This window comes from Protopterus annectens, chromosome 17.part0, assembly GCF_019279795.1.
Source record: "Protopterus annectens isolate FY-2018-M chromosome 17.part0, PAN1.0, whole genome shotgun sequence".
Classification (NCBI taxonomy): domain Eukaryota; kingdom Metazoa; phylum Chordata; order Ceratodontiformes; family Protopteridae; genus Protopterus; species Protopterus annectens.
The window spans coordinates 697,902,093-697,924,226 of NC_056751.1; the positions used below are offsets into that span (position 1 = coordinate 697,902,093).

Here is a 22,134-nt window from a genome sequence, read left to right on the forward strand (position 1 = left end):
TAATTTCTTCTTCCTGGATTCTATTCTCCATGTCATTAACAGTCTCTTCTATGCCTGTAATCTGAGTCTTCTGTTGTTGAGAGTCTAGATGTAACAAATCTATTTGTTTTATAGTTTTTTCTATGAAGTTATCAATTTTAGTATCCAGTTTGTCCATTTTGGTAGTAAGTTGCTGAATTGTAGATATCAGAGACTGAAGCTCTTTCTTGATGCTGGAATCTTGAGAATTTGTCTTACTGGAACTCATTTCAAACAGAGAAGCTGACAGAGAAATTTCCAAAGTGTTTTCTGACAGGAATATTATTGAAATTTTCTTTCTTTTTTAGATATTATTCAAGAAACTGATATTCCAAACGTATTTAGAAAGAAAATTACTTCATAAATTAATTTTTAAAGTAATTATTTCCTGTCAGTGCTGTGAAATTGGTGGAGCTGAAGAAATCTGCTGCTATCCTGTGTTCATCCTTGGCCACGCCCCCCCTCACCAAACATTTCTGACAGAGTACTCTGTGGGGAATTTTTGAAGTCTGCCAACTAATTACACTCCCAAAACATATGTTCCCAGTTACCACTTTCTTCCCCATCACACCTCCAACACTCACCATCTACCTGAGGAAATATTCTTTGCAGCATATTTGGGGGGCATACACAAGTCCTCCCATTGTATCCTCTGGCTTTTGTTGTCTGGCCCTGTATTCCTATAATTATCATTTTATACTTCAAAAAAATGAGTAGGCCATGTAAACAGCAGCTTCTGATCTAGATTCAACTAAACCACTACCAGAGCATATCTTTCACTTAGGATTTTCTTTAACCCTTTGTCTTTTCCTATACTTGGAAATCAATCCCAGACAGGGAAGACAATCTCTAGCTTCTCCTTATTTCTTGAATTTCCCTCCTGTTTTGTCATCATCTTTTTCAGCTTTCAATTACCCCTTTCTGCTTCTGTTATGTAGTTCAGCCTAAATGGTGCATCACTAAAATAGCCCTTCAAATCAGGTAATCCTAAACCACCTTGTACTGTTGGAAGGATCAGCTTTATCCCACTTCCTTTCCCTCTTCCCCTTCAAGGTAAATTCCTTCAACATATTATTATTGTCCACAACTTCTCTTCTGGTTGATAAAAATATGCTTGACCTGTATATAAAACTAAAGGGATTAAACATTTTCACTGCTTGTATCCTGCTATCTATAAACAACAGCTTCCAGTTTGTCAGTTTAATGTCTTTTGTTTAGTTTCTTCCAACATATCCCTAGCTGCTATAACAGAATCCTTTTAAAGACTTCATTTTATAATGTACCCATAAATATGGGTAGTGCTGGACCAATTCAAGTATGGGCACATAGCTTACAGTGATATTCTTTATCTTCATTAAATGTATATCCCGAAAAGACTTGAAACGGTCTCAAAATGTTCCACAACACTGAGATGACCTTTTCTGTTTTTTTTATCAGGTACAAAATATCATCTGCTAATAAAGCCAACTTTTCTTGATTACCATACCAATTATATCCTTGAATTTCTGAGTTCCTTATTTTTTTGCCAATGGTTCTAAATATAAAATTAAAAAGGGAAAAGAGGACACCCCTGCTGGATTCCTCTGTTCACATACAACTTGTTAGGAGAGGAACCCTTCCACGTTCCAATCCCTCATATACCTGCCTAATTAACCTTATTACTGTATCAGGGAATACAACCCTACTCAGAATCCCAGCTTATTCTGCCAAATGCTTTCTCTGCATTAAAACCCACAAACAACAATATTTTCTTAAACTATGCTTCCCTCTGGACCATCACGATTCTTATTACTGTCAAATGTTTGCTCAGCGCCACAAAACCCCATTGATCCACATCTATCCATTTTGGCAATGCCTTGGCCATTATTTTAGGTGTTACAAACACCCTAAAAACATGGTTTAAAATTGAAATGGGCCTATATGAAGCTGGGTCTGATGGGTCTTTATCATCTTTAGGTAGCACAGCCACTGCAGCTTTCTTCCAGGATGTTAGAGCCTCCCCTCCTTTAAAATATTGTTAAACAAAACCTTCCAGATCTTTATCACTTTCTTCCCTCCTAGCTTCCAAACTTCCACAGGAATACCATCTATTCCAGCAGACATTACTGCAGATTAGTTATACATCATCATTTTACCTTATCTCTTCCTGTCTTAACTGTGGAGTTTCATCTAACCTTGGTATACTTATGTCTTCCAGAAATATTTCCATGTGCTCTTTGATTTCCACATTTCTCTACTTTATACATTTTCATAAAACTTCCAAAATATTTCTAATACCGTTACAGGATCTCTGGATGTTTTTCTTGTTATTGGCTCCTTAAATTTGGCAACAGCCCCTTTCTGTTGCCAGAGTCATTGTGCTAAAAGTTTTTGTGCTCTGGAATTAAACACAGTTGCTAAACAGCAATCTTTCTAACTTCATATATATTATCCCGATATGCACTCTGCAGCTGCACATCTTCTTGTTCTGTGAAATTCCTCTTATTCTGCAATACTTTAGCCTTTAAATAATGACCAAGGCCAGTGAAAGAGACCCAAACTTTAATATAAAATGTACAAAAACCAATACAAGCTCCAGCACCTCGGCCAAAAAGGCCTTTCAAGAGTCAAAAAGTATAGCACCAGCAAACAATTAAATACATCACTGCATTAAAAAATCTGCCAATAAAAATAATTCAATTAAACAATTACAAAAACCAATACAAGCTCCAACACCTCGGCTTGTATTGGTTTTCATACTGGGTCATTAAACCTTTCTGTCTGTGTCATTTTGTAATACTTTAACCTTTATTACCATCCCCTATAATTCCTGTTACTGCTTAACCATATCACGTTTTCTTTTCCATCCATCCATCCATCACCCCCCTTTTCCCCATTTCTGAACATGAGGTTGGGGTTCAACAGTAACAATCATCTAGAGTCAAGATTTTCACCATTGGTTGGCTAGCCCTGCCACAGTAGTTCATCCATACCATACACTCAAACGCACCCTCATACCTATGGCCAATTTAGAGTGTCTAATCCACCTATTGCATGTGTTTGGAATGAAGGAGGAAACTGCAGCAATTGCAGGAAACCCACACAACATGGGCAGGACATGCAGAGTCTGAACAGAGGGCACCCCAGTCGAGAACTGAACGATAATCGCATTGGGGAGCCTCTTGCTGTGAGGTAACACTATCCTTTGCACCACTGCGCTGTCAAACTCCAAAGAAAAAAAATCACTTTTTCATTTATTTATATCTTATTTTTAAGCTCCATTTTTATTTTATCCTACTCTCTAGCTATAACTTCTGGGGAAATTTCTGTCTTCCCTAATACCCTCTAATAAATTTCCACTACCCATTGATTAAACAGCTCTCATTTGTTCAGGTAGGAGGGGAAGTGCCAGATTATCATTTTACTGTATTACCCTGCATTTTTTTTATCTTAGTTATTGGCACATGATCTGCCATAGTTACTGGATCTGTGCTGAAGCCTTCAATTCAATGCACACATTCTTGTGAAATATAATTTCTGTCTAGTCTAGCCCAGTTATTGTACCTTGAGGAATAATATACAACCCCTCTCAGAGTTCCTACGACTGAATTCGCATCTTTCATACAAAATGTTTTCATAAATTTCTTCAGAGATCTACCCTCTTTTCTTATAATTTTCCCTTCTAGGTCCCCCAGATACATTCTCATTGCTGCAAAACAAATTCCAGTCCCCACCTATAAGTAATATTTCCTGCTGAAAGCCGATTATTTCTCCCATAATCTTAAACTCCATAATACTGGCTTAGGTAGAATAAAAATATGTGCCAGTGTAATCCTCCTCCTCCTTTGCCAACATCCCCCCTTACTACCACAAATCTACCATTATTTTTTTCCCTCTTAAATCACTATTGGAGCTCCTACAGCAATTAGTACTCCCCTTTCCTATCTCCCAGATACTCTGCTGAATATCCATCCTGAAATCCTTGCTTTATCAGATTCACATGCTCCATTCTTTCCAAATGTATCTCCTCTAGCACTTCTATGTGCACTCTGCATTTCTTACTGTAATTCAATACTCTTTCCTTTTTTGCAAAATAATATGGATACAATTGCCATTATGACAGCAAGTTATTATTCCCACCTATTAGACAGGACAGCTTTTTTTAAATATCTATTTCCAGCTTTTGTGTTACACGCACTCACTGATGTTTGCCAGGTGGATCTTTTATACAACTATTTCTTGCCATCTCCATTTGAACCTTTGTCACATTTTACAAGGCTTTTTATTTTACTGAAAACCGTCAGCATTACCTAACCTAAAATTAAGACACGTTACAGCCTGAGCTCCTAGTTACACTTACTGTACTCTGTCATTATTCCCCTCCCAGATGTGCAAAACAGGTTGTATGCTTTCAGAAAACATTAACTTTTAACCTTAAAAAGTGCTCTGGCTTTTGTTGTCTGGCCCTGTATTCAGCTTGTCACCATGGAAACATAACATAATGTGCAGTGCCACTCAGATGCAGAGTTCTCAACTCAAACTGAACATTTCCTAAAGGAAATACATTCAGGGTTCTCATTTACTTGCTTACACAAAAAATTAACTAGAGTAAGCCAAGGGCCTTAATCTAGACATTCATATATGCAAAACTAAGAAAGCATATCAACTCTACATATATTAAAATCTGTGCACTTTTACACTCCATCCCCCACCTCAACAACCCAGTATTACAGCAAATTAACTTAAACATGCTTTTGTCCAGCCTTTTCTTTCTTTTTACACTGCAATACAGGTGGTTCCTCACAATTAAACCGTAATCCATTCCGGAATGGCGGTTGAATTGAAAAATGGTTGAATTGCGAGATGCCAAAATGGTTTAATTTGTTCCCAGCCCAAACAAAATTAAAACAATATACTAAAAAGTTTAAAAGAATGTAGCTTACCATGATATGAAATGTAGAACATCTCTTAAGTGGAGGAGAGATGGAGGAGGAGAGATGGAAGACTACTGCATTCCTAAAACTATGGCTCACGTCACAAACTAATTTATTTGATGTTAAGTCCATCTAAGAATGCAAGCCAACATGTTTCCTGTCCAGCTAAAATGCAAGCTCATTACATCATTGTGCAACAGCAATTATGAAATGAATATATGTTGTCTCTGATTATGATTAATGTTTTATGTAGTTCACTTTAATGGGATATACATTATAACAACTGGTTTTGGCAGGTGTAGGTGAAAATAATTTGTCCAGGGTGACTTGTTTCTCCCTCTTTTTCAGGATGGTCTTGAAGTGGTGCATGACTGTGTTGTTAAACAAGTCTGTCATCCTGCTGACATCTCCTGTGTTTGGGTGCCACTCCCAAGACTGTAGCCTGAAACTTCACCGAGTTGGATAAAAGTTCTTTAATACAAGCTGTAGTCATAGGTCCTTTTTCCCCTGTAGTCCTCATCTTTAGAAGAAATTTCCATTTCTTTTTCTTTGAACTGCTCATTGCAAAGTACTGAAAGTTCCTCCACTGTGACCTTGTCGTCATGGTCTTGTAGCAGTTCCTCCACATGCGCCTCATCCACTTCCCCTATGTCTAGGTGCTCTGCTGTGGAAACAATGTTTTGAAGCTCTTCAGCTGTCCCAGCATTTTCAGCTGCTTCATCTACAATTTTGCCCTAGGAAAAGGAACTAGTTTCCTAGGCTGCACAAAGGACTTTCCGCAACACTCCATCCCAGGCACTTTTGATGAATGATATGAAAACAGAACAGTTTTCACTGGCAAACTGTTCTCTCTCAAGTACTTCTTGACAGTTGGAGCAAACTCTTTGAAAATCCAATCCTTGAAAACTGGCTGGTCTGCCCAAGCTCTGGTGTTTAATTTCCACATTACAGGTAGTTTTGCACATTACAGGTAGTTTTGATTCTATAATCTTTTTTCCAAAGCATCTTGGGTTTCCTGAGTAAAACACCAGCAGAGGCTTCAGCCTGAAGCCTCCACTGGTGTTTGCTGCCAGGAAGAGTGTCAGCCTATCTTTCGTGGGCTTGTGACCTGGAATCCTAGCTTCTTCTTGGGTTATGAAAGTCCTACTTGGCAATCTCTTCTTGAAAAGCCCCATTTCATCACAATTAAAAATATGTTTTGGCAGATAGCCTTCTCTATCAGTTCTTCAAATTCCTTGACAAATTTCTGTGCACCTTCTTTGTCAGCACTAGCTGCCCCTCCACTGTGGATGCCACTTCTGTTTTTTTTAAATCTGTGGAACCATCCCCTACTTGCTTTAAATTCCTCTGTTTGCTGTAAGCTACTTCCTGGAGTTTTTTTTGTAGGTCTTCAAAGATGAGCTTGGCTTTCTCACAAATCATGGTCTGAGTTATTGATTTCCCTTCATCTGCCTCTCCTGGATCCAAACAAGAAGTATTTTCTCCATATCTTCAAAAATATTTTTTCTGTGTTTCTCCAAAACCTTTGCTGCTCCTTTTGACACCTTAGCACCCATGATGCTGTCTCTCTTTTTCCAAAATGTTGAGACAGTAGACCTAGGCACGCCATACTGTTTTGCTATTCGGGCTCTTTTACCTCCTCTCTCAATTTTACCTGTGATTTCTTTCTTCTTTTCAATGCTCAGCCATTTATTTTTCTTGCCATTATCACTCTTCTTTGGCTCCAGTTCTTCACTTCTTCGCAATACTTAAAACAACTGCACTACATAAACAGCACAATAACAGGAAACAATGAACAACTTTTCAGCCTCCTCTCTGGGTCAAACTGCGAGATGGTGGTCAAAGTGAGGGACGTCCGGGCAGCCGAAAACACGGTCAAGTTTCGAGGTGGTCAAATTGCAAGGTAGCACCTGTACCTACATTTCCTAAAACTAAAAAAAAGATAATAAAGTAAACAAGTACCTTTTTCATCATATACAATGTAGGTCCATGGTGAAAATAAAGACAGGGGAGGGGAAAACTGTCTGAATTTCTGTGATGATGAGAATGAGGGTGCATTTTAAATTGCCACAAGTAGCACTAAAACAATGTTGGAAGAAGTTACATGGGCTTCATGATACAGAACATTTGAATTATGAACTGTGATGACAGTATAATGTTCTAGTGACTTTGTGATTTATATGTTGATAATGCATTAGGAACTATCCCTGCTAAACTGCATTTTATTTCACTGTTAGGTAATGTTGATGGACACAAACCTGTGATGAAATTTGTTTTAATAAATTGTCATGTAATAAAATAAAAATTTAACAAAAAAAATCAAAAATCTGTCCATCAAAAGAACGGCTCTCTACCATCGACAAATAAATGATATGGTGCATAGGTTTAGCTCTAGTCTTAAGACTGTGCTGGGACCATTTACAGACTAGCTTAAGAGGGAGAGAGAGAAATATCAGCCCCCTCTCTTCTTTGCATGCAGGGAGTTGCCTTAAGAAGCCACAGGTCTTCCCTAATTTTAGCACTTTCATGGTCATAAGGTAAGGAGATTTCTATATTTCATTCATGAAGGGGAATGTGTAGGCAATTCCCATAAAAAAAACAAAAAACTGTGGATATGCGCAATTTCAGGACTGGTCTTAAGCAGCTCATGGGGTAGGCAAGGAAACACCTAGCTCAAGCACAACCGTAACAAAATGTTTGGTATGACTGGACAGCAGGAGCATGAAAACATGCTGTCAGACAGAAGGTGATAATGCTCATGAAAATGATGCTTCAACAGCATGGGATGGGCTTTTTACTTTTGTAAGAATGACAAGTCATGTTAATTATGCGTTAGAGCTGCAAGGCTAGAGGCAAAAAACAAACTACCAGATTAACCTGATGAAGCCCTACCATGTTCAGGAGTTGTTAATACTGGCAGTGGGTTACAGGAGGCAGCATGGAGGGATTCTGTAGTACATGTTTTCAGTGAAGGTCAGTCAATCATTTCAGTGAACGATGTAGTACCATCACATCAATCCTCCACCCAGGTTCAGGAGGTGTGAGCAGTATCAAAAAAGTCAGGAGATATTCACTGCTAAACAAGAGTGAACCCAACTGGTGGAACAAAACACAGGGACCCAACAGCCAATTAAAAGATTGGCGTTAACTATTAAGGTAAAACTATGCTAGATGGAAATGGCAAAAAAAGTTCTCTGATATCAAATATGTATAACGTCTTAAAAAAAATGGGAACTGGGTAATTTAACTATGAAAATGAATGTCCTCCCCAAGCTATGTTTCTTTGCGTGAGTGGATGGGGTCTTAAGAAAATTCACTTATGGTCAGGGGAGATGTCAGTTAATATACATTTTCTTCTTTCTAGAAATGAAAGTTGTACATTTCATTAGATGTGTAGAGTTTGATTTCTTTTAATAATATAAAAACTATTTACTGTAGGAGTAAATGATTATAACCCTGGTCTGTATCTGATGGTGTAAAGCTTATTTTGGCATCCCAAGTTATCAGTCGTAACTCAAAGGCAGCAGTGCTCACTTGTCATAATCTCGAGGCCAACCACCCCCTGAATGTATAATAGCTGCCAGTGATGTGGATTTAGGCTCATTAACCCCCTGCACCTCACATTATTTGATGACACCAGGGCAGGATTTAAGGTCTGTACCTCATCCATCACAGATGTGTTACAGGAACTGTAAGACTTAAATTACTGTGAGAGGTACACGGAGATGGACTGCACATGTATAGTTTATTGATATATGTAGATAAAAAGGCAACAAAGAATTCGCAAATTGTGGATGAATGAGTTCAAAATGCTATGTACAGAGTTGTCAAATAATATGTGGGAAAAATCTGTGCAGTAAAGTGCCCTCAAGGCGGTATGACACAAGTGTGCTGGCAAGAAAATTACAACTAGGAAGCAATGACAGCAGAAGGCTCCATAGTACCAGCTTTCTTGTTTTTTTTTTCCATAAGAAAAAGTTACAAATATCCAAATATTCAAAAAGCATGCACAGTCTTATGAAGTCATGTATAATAAATACCTGCATGTTACATCTTAAGTCATACTGCCAAAACTAATCTGAAAAGCTCAACTTTCATGAGGCTGCAGAAGCTGAATGACAACATCAACTGAGATTTTACGTTCTGTAGTATACGAATTTGGTAAATGCAGTGCTCTCAGTAATGTCTCATACCTCCATCAAGAAGACCTTGTTCTCCCTTGCAGCAGAGATTAGTTCTTGTACCTCCTTCAGATTCATTGCGAGTGGTTTCTCACAAAGGACATTTTTTCCAGCTCTCAGAAACAGAAGTCCAACCTCATGATGCTTTGCATTCACTACTCCTACATATACTACATCTGTGGGGAAAATACGATAAAAAAAGGTCTACAACTGTTAAATGGAGGTAGTGACAATACACTACAGATATAAAAACATGCACATCATACACACTTACGTAAAGTTATCCACACCTTGAAAAAACAAAAATGACAAAATGGCTTAAGCTCCAAAACAGACTTCCTCAGACAGTACTTCATATTGCCAGGTACCCCACCTTTCCCTGCCTTAACCTAGCCATGACAATAACTCAGGTCTGAATTTCTAACACCTTTCTACTTTGTGATAGACATTCACCATAAAGTCTCAATATCAGCTGATAAAACCAGTAAAAAAACTCTCATGCAACAGATGGACTTCTCCTATGGCTTACCAAGATGTATAAAGCCCATATCGTACTACCCTTCCTCCACATATTTAGGCTATCCTTCAAAATATTTCCTTGGACTTCTGGAGAAGTTGTGATTTGACCAAGGCTTCTTCCTTATAAGTAATATTTGAATTTAAACCAAGAAGCAAACTCATATAAAATTATTTTTTCCAACCAAACATTTTCAAACACAAAGTGAAACACATGAAATTTTTTACTTTATTTCTTCTATTTTTGTTTTACCGGTTGCTTGAGAGTGCTGGTTGCTTACGTTCCGGATAACTGAGAGTTTACTATAGAATGCTTCTGGAATTACCTACTCCAGGCATCCTCTAAATTAAACTTGGGATCATCAGTCTTTTCCTCACCTCCACTATTCCAAGATGTTCCCAGAGGTCAGTCTTGGAGCCTCTGCTATCCTCATGCTTCATTAATAAGGTCCTGTCTAGCCTTCCCTTACATATAGGTTTATAGATACTACGCTAGGTGTCCTTGCGGGCCATTTTAAGCCTAGCCAGTTTCACTGAAAATAACCAATCCCATTGGTTATGGACTGGCCTTACCAATTCAATGGCTGATAATAAGAAGTTATGTACCTACCACAACGTTCCATGCTAGTTGTCTTCTTCTCGCCTTCTTTCTTGCTGGATGGGTTCGGAGCCGATCCTCGGCTCCGACTCGGCCAAAACTAAAGCTCGAGAGCTAATTCCACCGGCTCGAGGCTCCCCTATATCCCACAATGCTAGGCGGTAACTACTCAGATCTCGTTTGACAGCTATACCAAGCAATCCTAGTCTCCATAGAATGGAGTAGGGAAACCCACCTCAAAACAATCTGCGTAAAAAGTATCGCAGACCACAGTAAGGATAAAAGAGGCGGAAGAACGTGTGGGAATGACAACTTCCAGAGGAAGAACACAAACTGAATTCCTGTCGGTCTGTCCAGGCTTGGGGGAAGGAGGGTGGGACGCAAGAAAGAAGGCGAGAAGAAGACAACTAACATGGAACGTTATGGTAGGTACATAACTTCTTAATGTTAAGTTGTCAATCTCGCCTTCATTGTTGCTGGATGGGACCGCCCTAGCACCTTATCCCGGTGGCCTATCGGAACAGACTCTTGAGAACAGTGGAACCAAAACTGGCACGGCTTCTGGAAACCATGTCCAATTTGTAATGTGAAATGAATGTATGAGGAGAAGCCCAGGTGGCTGCTGCACAAATGGAATCTATTGGCAGCCTATCCTGAAAAGCTACGGATGTAGCTAATGCCCTAGTTGAATGAGCTCTAGGTCTTGAGGGTAGTTTTTGGTGTCTGATCTCATAGATGAAGGTAATTGTAGAGGTGAGCCATCTAGAGAGGGATACTTTAGTAACTGGAAGGCCCAATTTCCCTTCCGCATATGACAGAAACAATTGATTAGATTTCCTGAATTGTTTAGTCCTAAGTAACATCTAAGTTGGCGATGAACATCCCAAAAATGTAGTTTTTGTTCTGACCTGTTCGAATAGTTAGGGAAAAAGACGGGGAGATCAATAATTTGGTTTAGGTTTATTTGAGAGGAAACTTTAGGCAAAAAGGATGGATTAGTACGGAGGGATACCCTGTCTTTGTGAAACACTAAGTAAGGAGGACGACTGCACAGAGCATGGAGTTCAGATACCCTTCACGCTGAAGTTATAGCTACCAGAAAAAGTGCCTTCCAAGAAAGCAACTTCAGAGAACATGAAGCCGCCGGTTCGAAGGGGGGAAGAATTAAAGATGCCAGAACCAAGTTCAAATCCCATTGAGGCGGGGGATCTTTGATTGGAGGTTTGAGAAGAAATCGCCTTAAAAAGGCTTTACAGAGTTTGTGAGCCATGATGCTAGACTCTGAAACACCAACATGAAAATTTGATATGGCAGCCAATTGAACTCTAATGGTAGATGCAGAAGATCCTAAATGAAAGAGTTCTGCTAGAAAGTCTAGAATAGTCGGGATAGGTGCAGTAAAGGGATCTATGTTTCTTGATGTTGCCCAAAAAGAGAAGCGTTTCCATTTGCTACTATAAATCTTCCGGGTAGAAGATTTATGAGAGGCTATCAAGATATCTCGGACCGAGCGAGATATTGAGGGAAGCCTGGCTAACGTTGGAATCGGAGAAACCATGCTGTGAGGTTTAGAGAAGGCAGAGATTGGTGCAGCTGACCCGATTGGTGGGTTATCAGATCTGGTACTGGGTCCACATGCCAAGGCTGCTCCAAAAGGTAACGATGAAGAAAGGGAAACCATATCTGTCGAGGCCAGTAAGGGGCAATGAGGATCATTGTCACTCTCAAGGCGATGGCTTTCTGAATTAGTTGAGATATCAGTGGAAAGGCGGAAAAGGCATATAGAAGTCCCCGGGGCCAATCGTGGACTAGAGTGTCTCTGGTGGGATGGCCTGGTAACGGGAAGAGAGTGAAGAAGTCATGACACTTGCTGTTTTGGGGAGTAGCAAAAAGATCGCAGCAAGGCTGGCCCCATCTTAGGAATACTTCTTCTAGAACTGATTTCTTTAGAGACCACTCGTGGGGCATGAGAATTGCTCTGCTCAATTTGTCTGCAATAACGTTGGATTTCCCGGGAATGTGCGTTGCTATCAGAAAACGCTGAGAAGAGATCGCCCATTGCCAAAGTCTGAGTGCCTCTCGACATAAAGGGTATAATCTGGTTCCGCCTTGTTTGTTGATGTACCACACTACGGACATGTTGTCCGTTTGAATTGCAATAGTCCCAGTGGGAAGAGAGTCGTGAAGGGCTTGCAACGCTAAAAGCACTGCTCTCATCTCTAAGACGTTTATGTGCAAGTGGCACTCGAAAGGTTGCCACGTGCCCTGGACTGTCCTGCCCTGATAATGCCCCCCCCACCCGATCAGGGAGGCGTCTGTTGTCAATGTGGCGACTGGGGGGGGGGGGAGTGAAGGGTCTTCCTCGGAGAAGTTGAGGTGATGTGATCCACCAAGACAGTTGATTTTTGCATGACTGAGTTATCAATATGGTATGGGACATCGGGAGCTGTTGAAAGGACCATTGAGTAAACAGCATCCATTGGAGGATCCTCATGTGAAAGCGAGCTAAGGGGAGAAGGGGAATAGCTGCTGCCATGAGTCCTAACACCTTCAAAACTAGTCTGGCTTTGACTTTGTTGCATTGTAAGAGAAGGGAAACTTGGTTCCGAATGTCTGACACTCTCTGCTCTGTGAGTCTGGCTGAAAGATTGAGTGTGTCTAAGATGGCGCCTATAAAGGTAATAGATTGAGAAGGCGACAAGGCAGATTTTTCGAAATTTATCGAAATGCCTAGAGCTTGGCAAGATTGGATGGTGAAGTCCCTGGATAGAAGAAGCTGATGTCTGGTGGTGGCGGTAAGGAGCCAGTCGTCTAAATATGGAAACACCTGGAATCCTTGACGTCTCAAGTGACCACTGCCATGCATTTGGTAAACACACGGGTGGCTGTAGTGAGACCAGGGCAGGGCCCTGAACTGGTAGTGACTGGCTCCCAGCCTGAAGCGGAGATATCTCCTGGAGCGTCTGTTCATCTTGATGTGGTAGTACGCGTCCTGAAGATCTATCAAGCACATCCAATTGTCCTGACCCAAGAAGGGTAGAATGGACTGTAGCGTGACCATCCGGAATTTTGTTTTCCTGACATACTTGTTTAAGTAGCTGAGATCCAGTATGGGTCTCCAGTCCCCTGTTTTTTTTGGTACCAAAAAGAATTTGGAGTAGATTCCGGATCCTTGCTGGTCTGCTGGGACTGATTGGATAGCTCTTTTTGATAGCAGCTTTGAAATTTCTAATGCTGCTTGTTCCCTTAGACCGGGTGGAATGTCTGGAAGGGATCTTTTGGGTTGGGATGGGATGTGAACAAAGGGAATTTTGTAACCCTCAGATATTATCGACTGTACCCATTTGTCTTGAGTAAGGGAAAGCCAGGCTTTTGGGTACAGGGATAACCTTCCCCAGACTGCCTCCGAAGGTGGACAGCCGGGCAGCCCCTCAGGGATGCTGAAAGGGTTTGTCAGAGAACATTTCTCTGCTACCCTGGTTTTGCGGACCTCCTCTGCCTCTAGGGCGGTGTCTATTATTATTATTCCCCCCTCTGCCTCTAGAGGGGAATCGGCCTTGTGCGTCAGATGAGACTCCCTGGGATTGTTTGCGGAACCACATCTTTCCTCCCATCTGACCTTTGGGATAGGGTCTAGAAGGGGTAGAAAAACGGACTCCTACAGCAGAGAGAGTCTTACCTTCTACCTCGCACCTGGTCAATGTATCCTTCACCTGTGGACCAAACAAGGATGATCCATCAAAGGGAGAATTGGTGAAGGACGCCTTGAAAGGGTCCGCAAAGTTACAAAGCCGCATCCAGGCGTGACGTCGTAAGGCAACACCTGTGCCTGCGGCTCTACTCACCCCATCTGTAGCATATGATACCAGCCGCATGGAGGAGTTAACGATGGAATTCAGGGTTGCCAACTGGGAGTTCATTGTGTCTTTGAACCCCTCAGCTGTAGGATCCTTTATCAGTTCACCCATATCCTTGAGTAAATCTCTCTGGAGAAGATTGAAGTGGCATAAGTAATTCAGCGAACACATCGTAAAGGTCGCTGATGAGAACATCCGCTTGCCGTACCTGTGCATGGTCCTAGATTCCTTATTAGGAGGATGGACAGGAACCGAAGGATCAGCCAACTCCTTCTTAGTGGCTGCAGCCACCACCATGGCATCAACAGGGACACCTTTGGATAAAAAATCTTTATCTCTAGGGGCAGTAATAAATTTAGATGGTCTCCTCGGGGTGGGTTCCACTGAATCAGGAGCCGTCCAAGCCTTCCTTGCCACCACTTCCATAAGGGGGTCAAAGGGAGGGCACACCCAGGAGGTAGAAGGGCGAGAGCCAAACGCCTCAAGATACACTGACTCATCCTCCGAAGGGTTAAGGGCTGACCAGTTCCCCCTCTGTTTCAGGATCTCAAGGATGTCAGCAAAGGAGACATCCTCAGAGGGGGATCGAGGGGAACCTTCAGATTCCTCTAAGTCAGTGTCAGAAGTGATAGACTCAGGGGAGTCAATGTGCTTCCTCTTGCACTGCCTCTTCCTTGGGGGATCTCCTGCCGGGTCAGGAGAGGCCTCAGAAGAGGAGGAAATTCCCAATGGGGAAACTTGAGGAGTTTGCTCTCTGCGGTCTAAGACAAGGGGGTGAGTAGAAATCACCGCAGGCACTGTAGATGGGGGGGCTGAAGGAGCCGACTGTGGGGCAGAACCTGGTTCTAGCACGCTCCGCATGACCTCGAAGGCACCCCTGTCAGGCAAGGCCAGAGGCCCCCGCTCCGAAGAGACAAGGACCTCCCCCAGCACTGACAGGGACGGCTCCGAAGCCGATGTCGGAGCCGAACTCACCAACGCCGAAGCCCCGAGAGGGAGAGCGGGGTCGGACAAGGGTCCGATGCCACTCGCCCCCTCAGAGCCTACGAGGGAAGCTCGGCGCCAAGATCCCGCCAAGGAGGAGATCGGAGCAGACGACGGAGCCGAAAGGGAAGGTATCGGATCCGACGCACCGACAGCCATGGCTCCGAACTCAAAGGAGTCGGAGGAGGAATGTATTGGGGAACGGAAATAGCCACTGACTGGTGAGTCGGGCTATGCAGCATTTGGGCCAGTGCCTCGGACTTGAGAAGTCGACTCACTACCCTTTGCAAATCATGGTCAGATAACCTGGAAGACCGTGAGGAATGAGTTTTATGGCTCCGTTCAGAAAGGAGAGGGGATCCTGGCGCCGAATGCACGGAGCCGATATTCTGGACCTCTTCCTAGACTGTGGCTCCGATAAAAGTATCGGAGCCGACGGAGTTTTATCAGCCTCGGCTCCAGCCGGAGCAGAGGTAACAGTATGAGGCTTGGAAACATTGGCTCCAGCCGGAGCCGATGTCGAAGCCGACTTAGTCTTTCCAGCAGTCGACTCTGGAACTGGAGCCGACTGTTTGGAAGTTTTAGAAGGCTTCCCCGACACAGACTGAGTCGGGGGGCCTTCAGGCTTTAATAAGCCCCGCAAGATTAGCTTGTTCTTGCGTTCCTGCAGGACTCTAGGGCTAAAACCAAGACAAACAGCATGAGTCCTGCAGGTGCACAGGTCCCAGGCAATACACACAAGAAGTGTGACCATCTGTCAGAGACATTTTCTGACAGCACGAGTCACACTTCTTGAAGCCTGAGACCTTGTCTTTTGACATTGTAAAAAGGAGTGCCTGACACAACACAAACACACTACAGACACACCCTTTACAGAAAAAAATATTAAATTATTAAATTAAATTATTAAAGGCTAAAACAAGCCACAAACACACACACACACACACACACACAAGCCCTTAACAGAGAAAAGGACAACTAATTTAGTCACTAATGGACTGGGGGAAGGGTAGGGGCCGAAGGCCAACAAGATAAGGGAAGAAAGGGAAAAAAAGACTCGACAAACAGGTGTCGATTGATCTAAATACTTAAATTAAACTCAATATCAGACTGCTTTTTGATTTCAAAAAGACAAATCCCATGATCTCTGGAGCAAGAAAAAAGTGTAGATCAATCTGAAAACTGATATTTCAAAGACATTCTGGCGTCCTATTAAAACACACACCTCTTTCATCAGGAATCTGGCTAAACCAGTCTCTTACCCATAAGCATTATGTTGAACAAATCAAGACCAAAATCAAGCGGCAAGTTTTCTGAGTCTAAAAAATGTCACACTTCTCTCTTCATAACGCTAAAGGGTTAGCAAAGGGATGTTGCTTGCCCAGCCCAGGTACGCCCTTCCAATAACAGTTTTTTTTTTTTTTTTTTTTTTTTTTTTTGTGAAAGGAAGCAGCTTATATCTCCAAGAGCACCTGCTTACACAGAATAAGTAAATTCTGTTCTCTAGCCTCTCCCCAACCCGCACAAACGCAAAGAACGTCACTCCACATCTTTAACAAATCACAATGACTACCAGATGACGAAGACCTTTTATTTGAACAATTCCTATTCAAATTTCCAAAGTCTGAAACTTCTCCCTTTCTCACTGGTAATCTAACAAAAATACTGGCTAAATACACCTTACTATTACATTCTAATGTGGTCATCACCCCTAGATGTTCATCTAACAAAATGCACTGTTGTCACTCAGTAACACCTAGCCTAGTGGAATTTCACACCATCGGGCACCTACAGATTTCCTGGCTAGACAGCTTTCACTTAAGCTGAATTCCTGAAAATGCAGTTTTGCAACCTCTCTAAAACAAATATATTAATCTCAAAAACTAAAAAAGTTACAAAAAAGTTAAAATATCAAATTTCAATAGTACAAATTCCTCTTTGCACTGGTGACAATGTGTCAGCCAGACATAATGATTTTATATTGAACAAGTAATTAGACACATAAACTGTACATCACTACCTTTCTAACCATAACAGAGAGACCCCAACTATCAGTGTATTTATGTAAATGCTAGTAACTTTAAGCTCTTGGTTTGCCTTACTAATGATGCTTAATTGTTTCATTTCATGATGCTTACTTGTTTTATTGGATTTAATTAAAAGGGTGGGACACATGCTGCTATTTAAATTTGGATGGATGGTTTTGTTTTTTGAGATATGAAGAAGCATGTTATACACGTGAAAGCACTCATCCCATTTTATGTTAAATAAATTAAGGTGGATTTTATGAGCCTGGTGGTCCTGCCTTGTTCTTTTATTCCGATTATTTTTTGCTTTCTGGGCTTGGACCTTTGGGCAGCAACATACACCTGCTTATTTATTTATCCAACTATCAGTGTAACAATTATTTGTATAGTTGTGATCTTTTAAATTTGCTTTAAAGCCATGTTGTAGCTGTCACTCCATTTTTAAGATACATGTATATTTATGACTACTATGCACATTTGCATATTTATTAGATATTAGAGTAGTCAGTGAAAATATCTGCAAAACACTGCAAATTAAAACAATCAGTACCAAGTTTCTCCAGCACTGTTTAGGCTTTCATCTGATAGGAATGAATACCATATAAACACTTTGCTTCAGAAAATTAATATAAAATGTTAACATACAGTATATAGTAATAACATGTCTGAAAAGTAACAACATTTTCTCTGGTAGTGAGTACCCCATTTTTCTGAGGAACCACTCAAATCTCTATGCTGACTGGGTGTATAAAATGCTGTTCCATGACATGTCAGTGTGGACAATGCCAGACATTTTTGCAGAAATATATTCATGCATATATATGTTATACTTGTTTAATAAAAAAAGAATCAGCAAACTGGTAGCAGGCAAACAGATATCAGTGACAGCTTTTGCAGCTTTATGTATGTATGCTTAACATGTTCTCTCTCTCACACACACACACACACACACACACACACACACACACACACACGAGATTTTTTTAATACCCAAGAATGGCTAGGTCATACAGTGTGGATTTATGTTTTGTGGAGTCCCAAATAGCAAGACTTTGATTTTACAAGACACAGTAATTTTCTGGAGCTTATCTGCTGGCAAAGGACAGAAAGCCTTGCTGAAAATGGATTTTAAAGTTGTGAGGAGAGAAGCGTGAACTGTAAATGAACATATCATCGACATATAAAATTATGGGGAGATAGAAGCCATCAGAATACATTCTGTGTATGTATACATTAAAACAGCAGATATGAAAGAATCAAGCCTTTGAGAACTTATTTGAGTAAAGTACCTTTATCGGAGGTAGAACAGCATATTTTAATACCGAATATACAACGGGAGAGAAAGCCTAACCACTGAGAAGCTTTGCACTGTCAGGAGCTAGCAATGGATTGAAGAAATGTATGATTAACAATGTCAAAAGCCGTGGTTAGATGTATAAGTGTAACTCCTGTTACTTGACCTTTGTACATGGCCATTAACATGTAATCAGTTTCCAAGATAGCTGTCAATGTATTGGAGTTTGCCCAGAATCCATGTTCGTTTTCAGATAGGAGTTCTTGTAAGGAGATATAATCAGGATTTTTTTTTTTTTGGGGGGGGGGGGGGGTAGGGTTGGTTGACATCTTGCTATAGTTTGGGGGAACTATTTTGGCAAAAACAAAATTTATAAATGTGGTTGAGCAGATTGGTTATGTTCTGCACAGGTCTTGTCTGTTTTCTGGAATTGTACTGATGTTTTCAATGTCTGTTGCTATAAATGCTTTGAAAGAAAATTGTGGGGAGAATTATGGTCGGCTTGATTCTGAGGCTGGGGAATTTGCTGATATCATGGGAGGATAATTTGGTGGATTCAGTAACAAAACCTTAGAGATTAAGTAATTGCTGTTGGCATGTGTTTGTCTAGTCTATTCTGGTTACTTGGGTCCAGTATTTTGGGGATTTACTTCAAAAAGATGGCTTGATAGTTTTGGATGTATACAACTTTGTGCCTTGTAATGCTTTCCCCTCCCACATATGTACAGTGTTTATCTAGGCATTATTTTTGTTGCTATACATGTGAACGTGTAGGTTTTGATTTTTCATTAGTTTCTGTTTTCATCTGTGTCAATATTTTCCGAGCTTTATCTCTGAATTTTAGTTTGGTTTCTGGAGCCAACAGGTGAGGAAAATTTACTTTTGTTTTGTTTTGCTAGAAGGGTGGCTGTTAGAGAACTGGTAGCTATTTCTGAGTCCTGGGTGAACAAAATTGGTGTCTAGTCAATTTGTGAGAGTTGCCTGAAGTTCAGAAAAGCTATACTTAAATTTTGGTCTGAAGGATATTATGTTAATGGTTCACTGTACTCAGGAGCTTTCAACTGTGAAAATCATTGTGTAGTGGTCAGTGAGCAGGTGGGGATGAATGGTGTTAGCAGCTACTTTGGCTGGAGTATTAGTGCCCCCCACATCTAAGACAGAATGGTTATTTGAGAGTTGGTTGGTTCTGATATGATTTTGGTTAAACCACTCCTTTAGGTCATGGCTGCCCTTCGTGAACAGATTTAGGCCATGTCGTGAAAGACACTAATGGTTTCGCAGTTATCTTGTTCAGTGGTATTAAGAATGACTACCAGCCACCAGGATTCAAAGTAGAACAGCAACTTCAATAACTCATGAAGTGGCAGCATAGCAGAACGGCAGTTAACAGCTTCACCTCGTATCTCTAACAGGACACCAACTGGCACACTAAAATTCAATACATTAAAGGAATGGTTAGATTCTAAAAAGACAAAGCAACAAATTTAATACCTACAGTTACATAATGCAAAAAATTTTTAACACACCTCCACCCCATGACAGAGAGAGAGAACGAGAGAACTCTCAGTACACAGCTAAGCTTTGTTCAAAGTCCTTTTCATCACTTCTGAATGGTAATAAATTATACAAATACAGAATGTGTGTACTTCTGAGGGGGTAGATATCTCAGTTGCAAGTTCCTGATGGAGCAGAAACAGAACAGTATTTCTTCTCCTATCGTCCCCCACATCTCAGTGGCAACATCAGCAACATGGTGCATGTATGGGGAAGCACACCCAAGGAGGGGACTGAGCAGATATGAGAACACAAATGGGACAACTGAAAGCAGTAGCCTAAGCACACTAGGCAAGTCCAAAATTATTAAATATTTTTAGCAGATTGAAAAATGACAGCCTGGTAGATCAGGAAGATCACTGGCAAACAGCATATTGTTTCATGTACGACAGGTAGCCCCAAGAAACTCCCCTTCAAGAAATAAAAATAAGAGGAATTTATACAAAAACTATCAGCAACAGACAAAGCCATGATGATTAAAACAGTAGTAGTGCCACCACTTTGACAGAAGCAGCACAGAAATACCAAAACAAAAACAAATTTTGTCTGCTACATCACAAGCTCAAATAATCAAAGTTTTTCTTTTTGGTAATCATGGAAGTACACAATAGGCAGGTGCTACCGGTCAAGGCCATGTCCAACTGCAGTACTTAAGTGGGACTTGAACTGCGGGCTCATCAGAAGAGAAGGTTGAGCCTTTTCTCTGTTTCTATTTCAAGAAATTGGGACATGAAAAGGAGTGTCCACTGTAGTACAGAGATAAATTAAAAAGAAAACAAAAAAGGGAGGTAAAGCCACTGTAGTACGGAGATAAATTAAAAAGAAAACAAAAAAAACGGAGGTAAAGTTATAGACCCCAAAGTTTTGGAACAATATCAGATTTACAGTGGGTTAAAAATGGACAAAATCAGGTGAATGAGGGGGATGCTGTGCCTTCATCATCTCCTTTATTTGAGGCGATTTTCACAGAAACTCATTCGTAGGTAGAAAGAAAGTAGAGAATTTATGCTGTGCTTTGCAAAAGAAGGCAAATGTTAAAAAGCAAAATTATAACAGTGACAGTAGAGCTGTTCAACAAAATGTCAGTGTTATCACTCTGGTGTGAACAGACTTGATTAAAGTTCAGAAAACGTTCTCCCATAGGTTGGAGTGATGGTGTGCATCCCTATATCCCTAGCTCTCCTTGGCCCACTGTCCTTCAGGTAGATGGTACACTGTTTGATCAAGGGACGATAGTGGGGATGCCAAAGGAGCTTATCCTAATTGACACAGGAGCTGCAGTGTCAGTTACAGGACAATGGTTAAAAGCAGCACTAGGAGAACTCAGCACAACACTAGTTAGATCTGATGGATCTCCGACTACTGCATATGAGAATACAAGAATTCTAACTCCTAACTGAAAAGTGGGATGTGGGCTTAAGCTGTTCATTCTGAGTGGGTCCACATTCTGAAGATACTAGATTTTTGTAAGAATTTTTTTTTATTAATTTAACATGTTTACAATAAATACACAGAAAGGAAGAAATGCAACATTACATATTGTTATACAATGATGGGAATACATTAACTCATCAAGGTAATCTTACATAATTAAAACATTAAGAGTCTTGGGATTTCAACAGCAATATTTCAAGGCTATCCCAACCACTAAAAGTCTTAGTATGATTTATAGATCTTATTCTGATCACTTATTTTTCAGTTTTATATATAGTATTGCTGTTAAAATTTAAAAATTCTTTGAACGAAGGAACGAGTTTGATTTCCATTTTTTGTAACTTTTCTAGCAACTGCCTACACAGCCCAAAACATTTTTGTTCTTTGGCTTTTACAGATACAGGAAGTGGAATATTCATTTTGCTCTTTGGCTTTTACAGATACAGGAAGTGGAATATTGATTTTGCTCTTTGGCTTTTACAGATACAGGAAGTGGAATATTGATTTTGCTCTTTGGCTTTTACAGATACAGGAAGTGGAATATTCATTAGTATTATCATCTAATTAAAGAAGCATTATCAGACCATAACCCCTTAAAACATACTTACCTCTTCCCAAAAACTGCTCTTCCTATACAACATAACATCACCTCGCACACTCTTAACCCCTATACATAAAGCCCCTACCTACCCTCATCAAAACTGCTTTTCCCACCCTCAGCAACCCATACTCATCTCTGCATCTACCCTTCCAATTAA

The 22,134-nt window shown here is 40.8% G+C and overlaps 1 protein-coding gene across 1 annotated transcript in view; it reads right to left on the bottom strand.

Annotated features, from left to right (window-relative positions):
* LOC122791714 (trans-1,2-dihydrobenzene-1,2-diol dehydrogenase-like) overlaps positions 1-22,134 on the bottom strand; it is a 607,543-nt gene that overhangs the window by 366,388 nt on the left and 219,021 nt on the right. Inside the window, exon 3 of the mRNA XM_044059611.1 lies at positions 9,125-9,288. Within this exon, the coding sequence (XP_043915546.1) occupies positions 9,125-9,288 (164 nt within the window). The remainder of the gene's footprint in view (positions 1-9,124; positions 9,289-22,134) is intronic.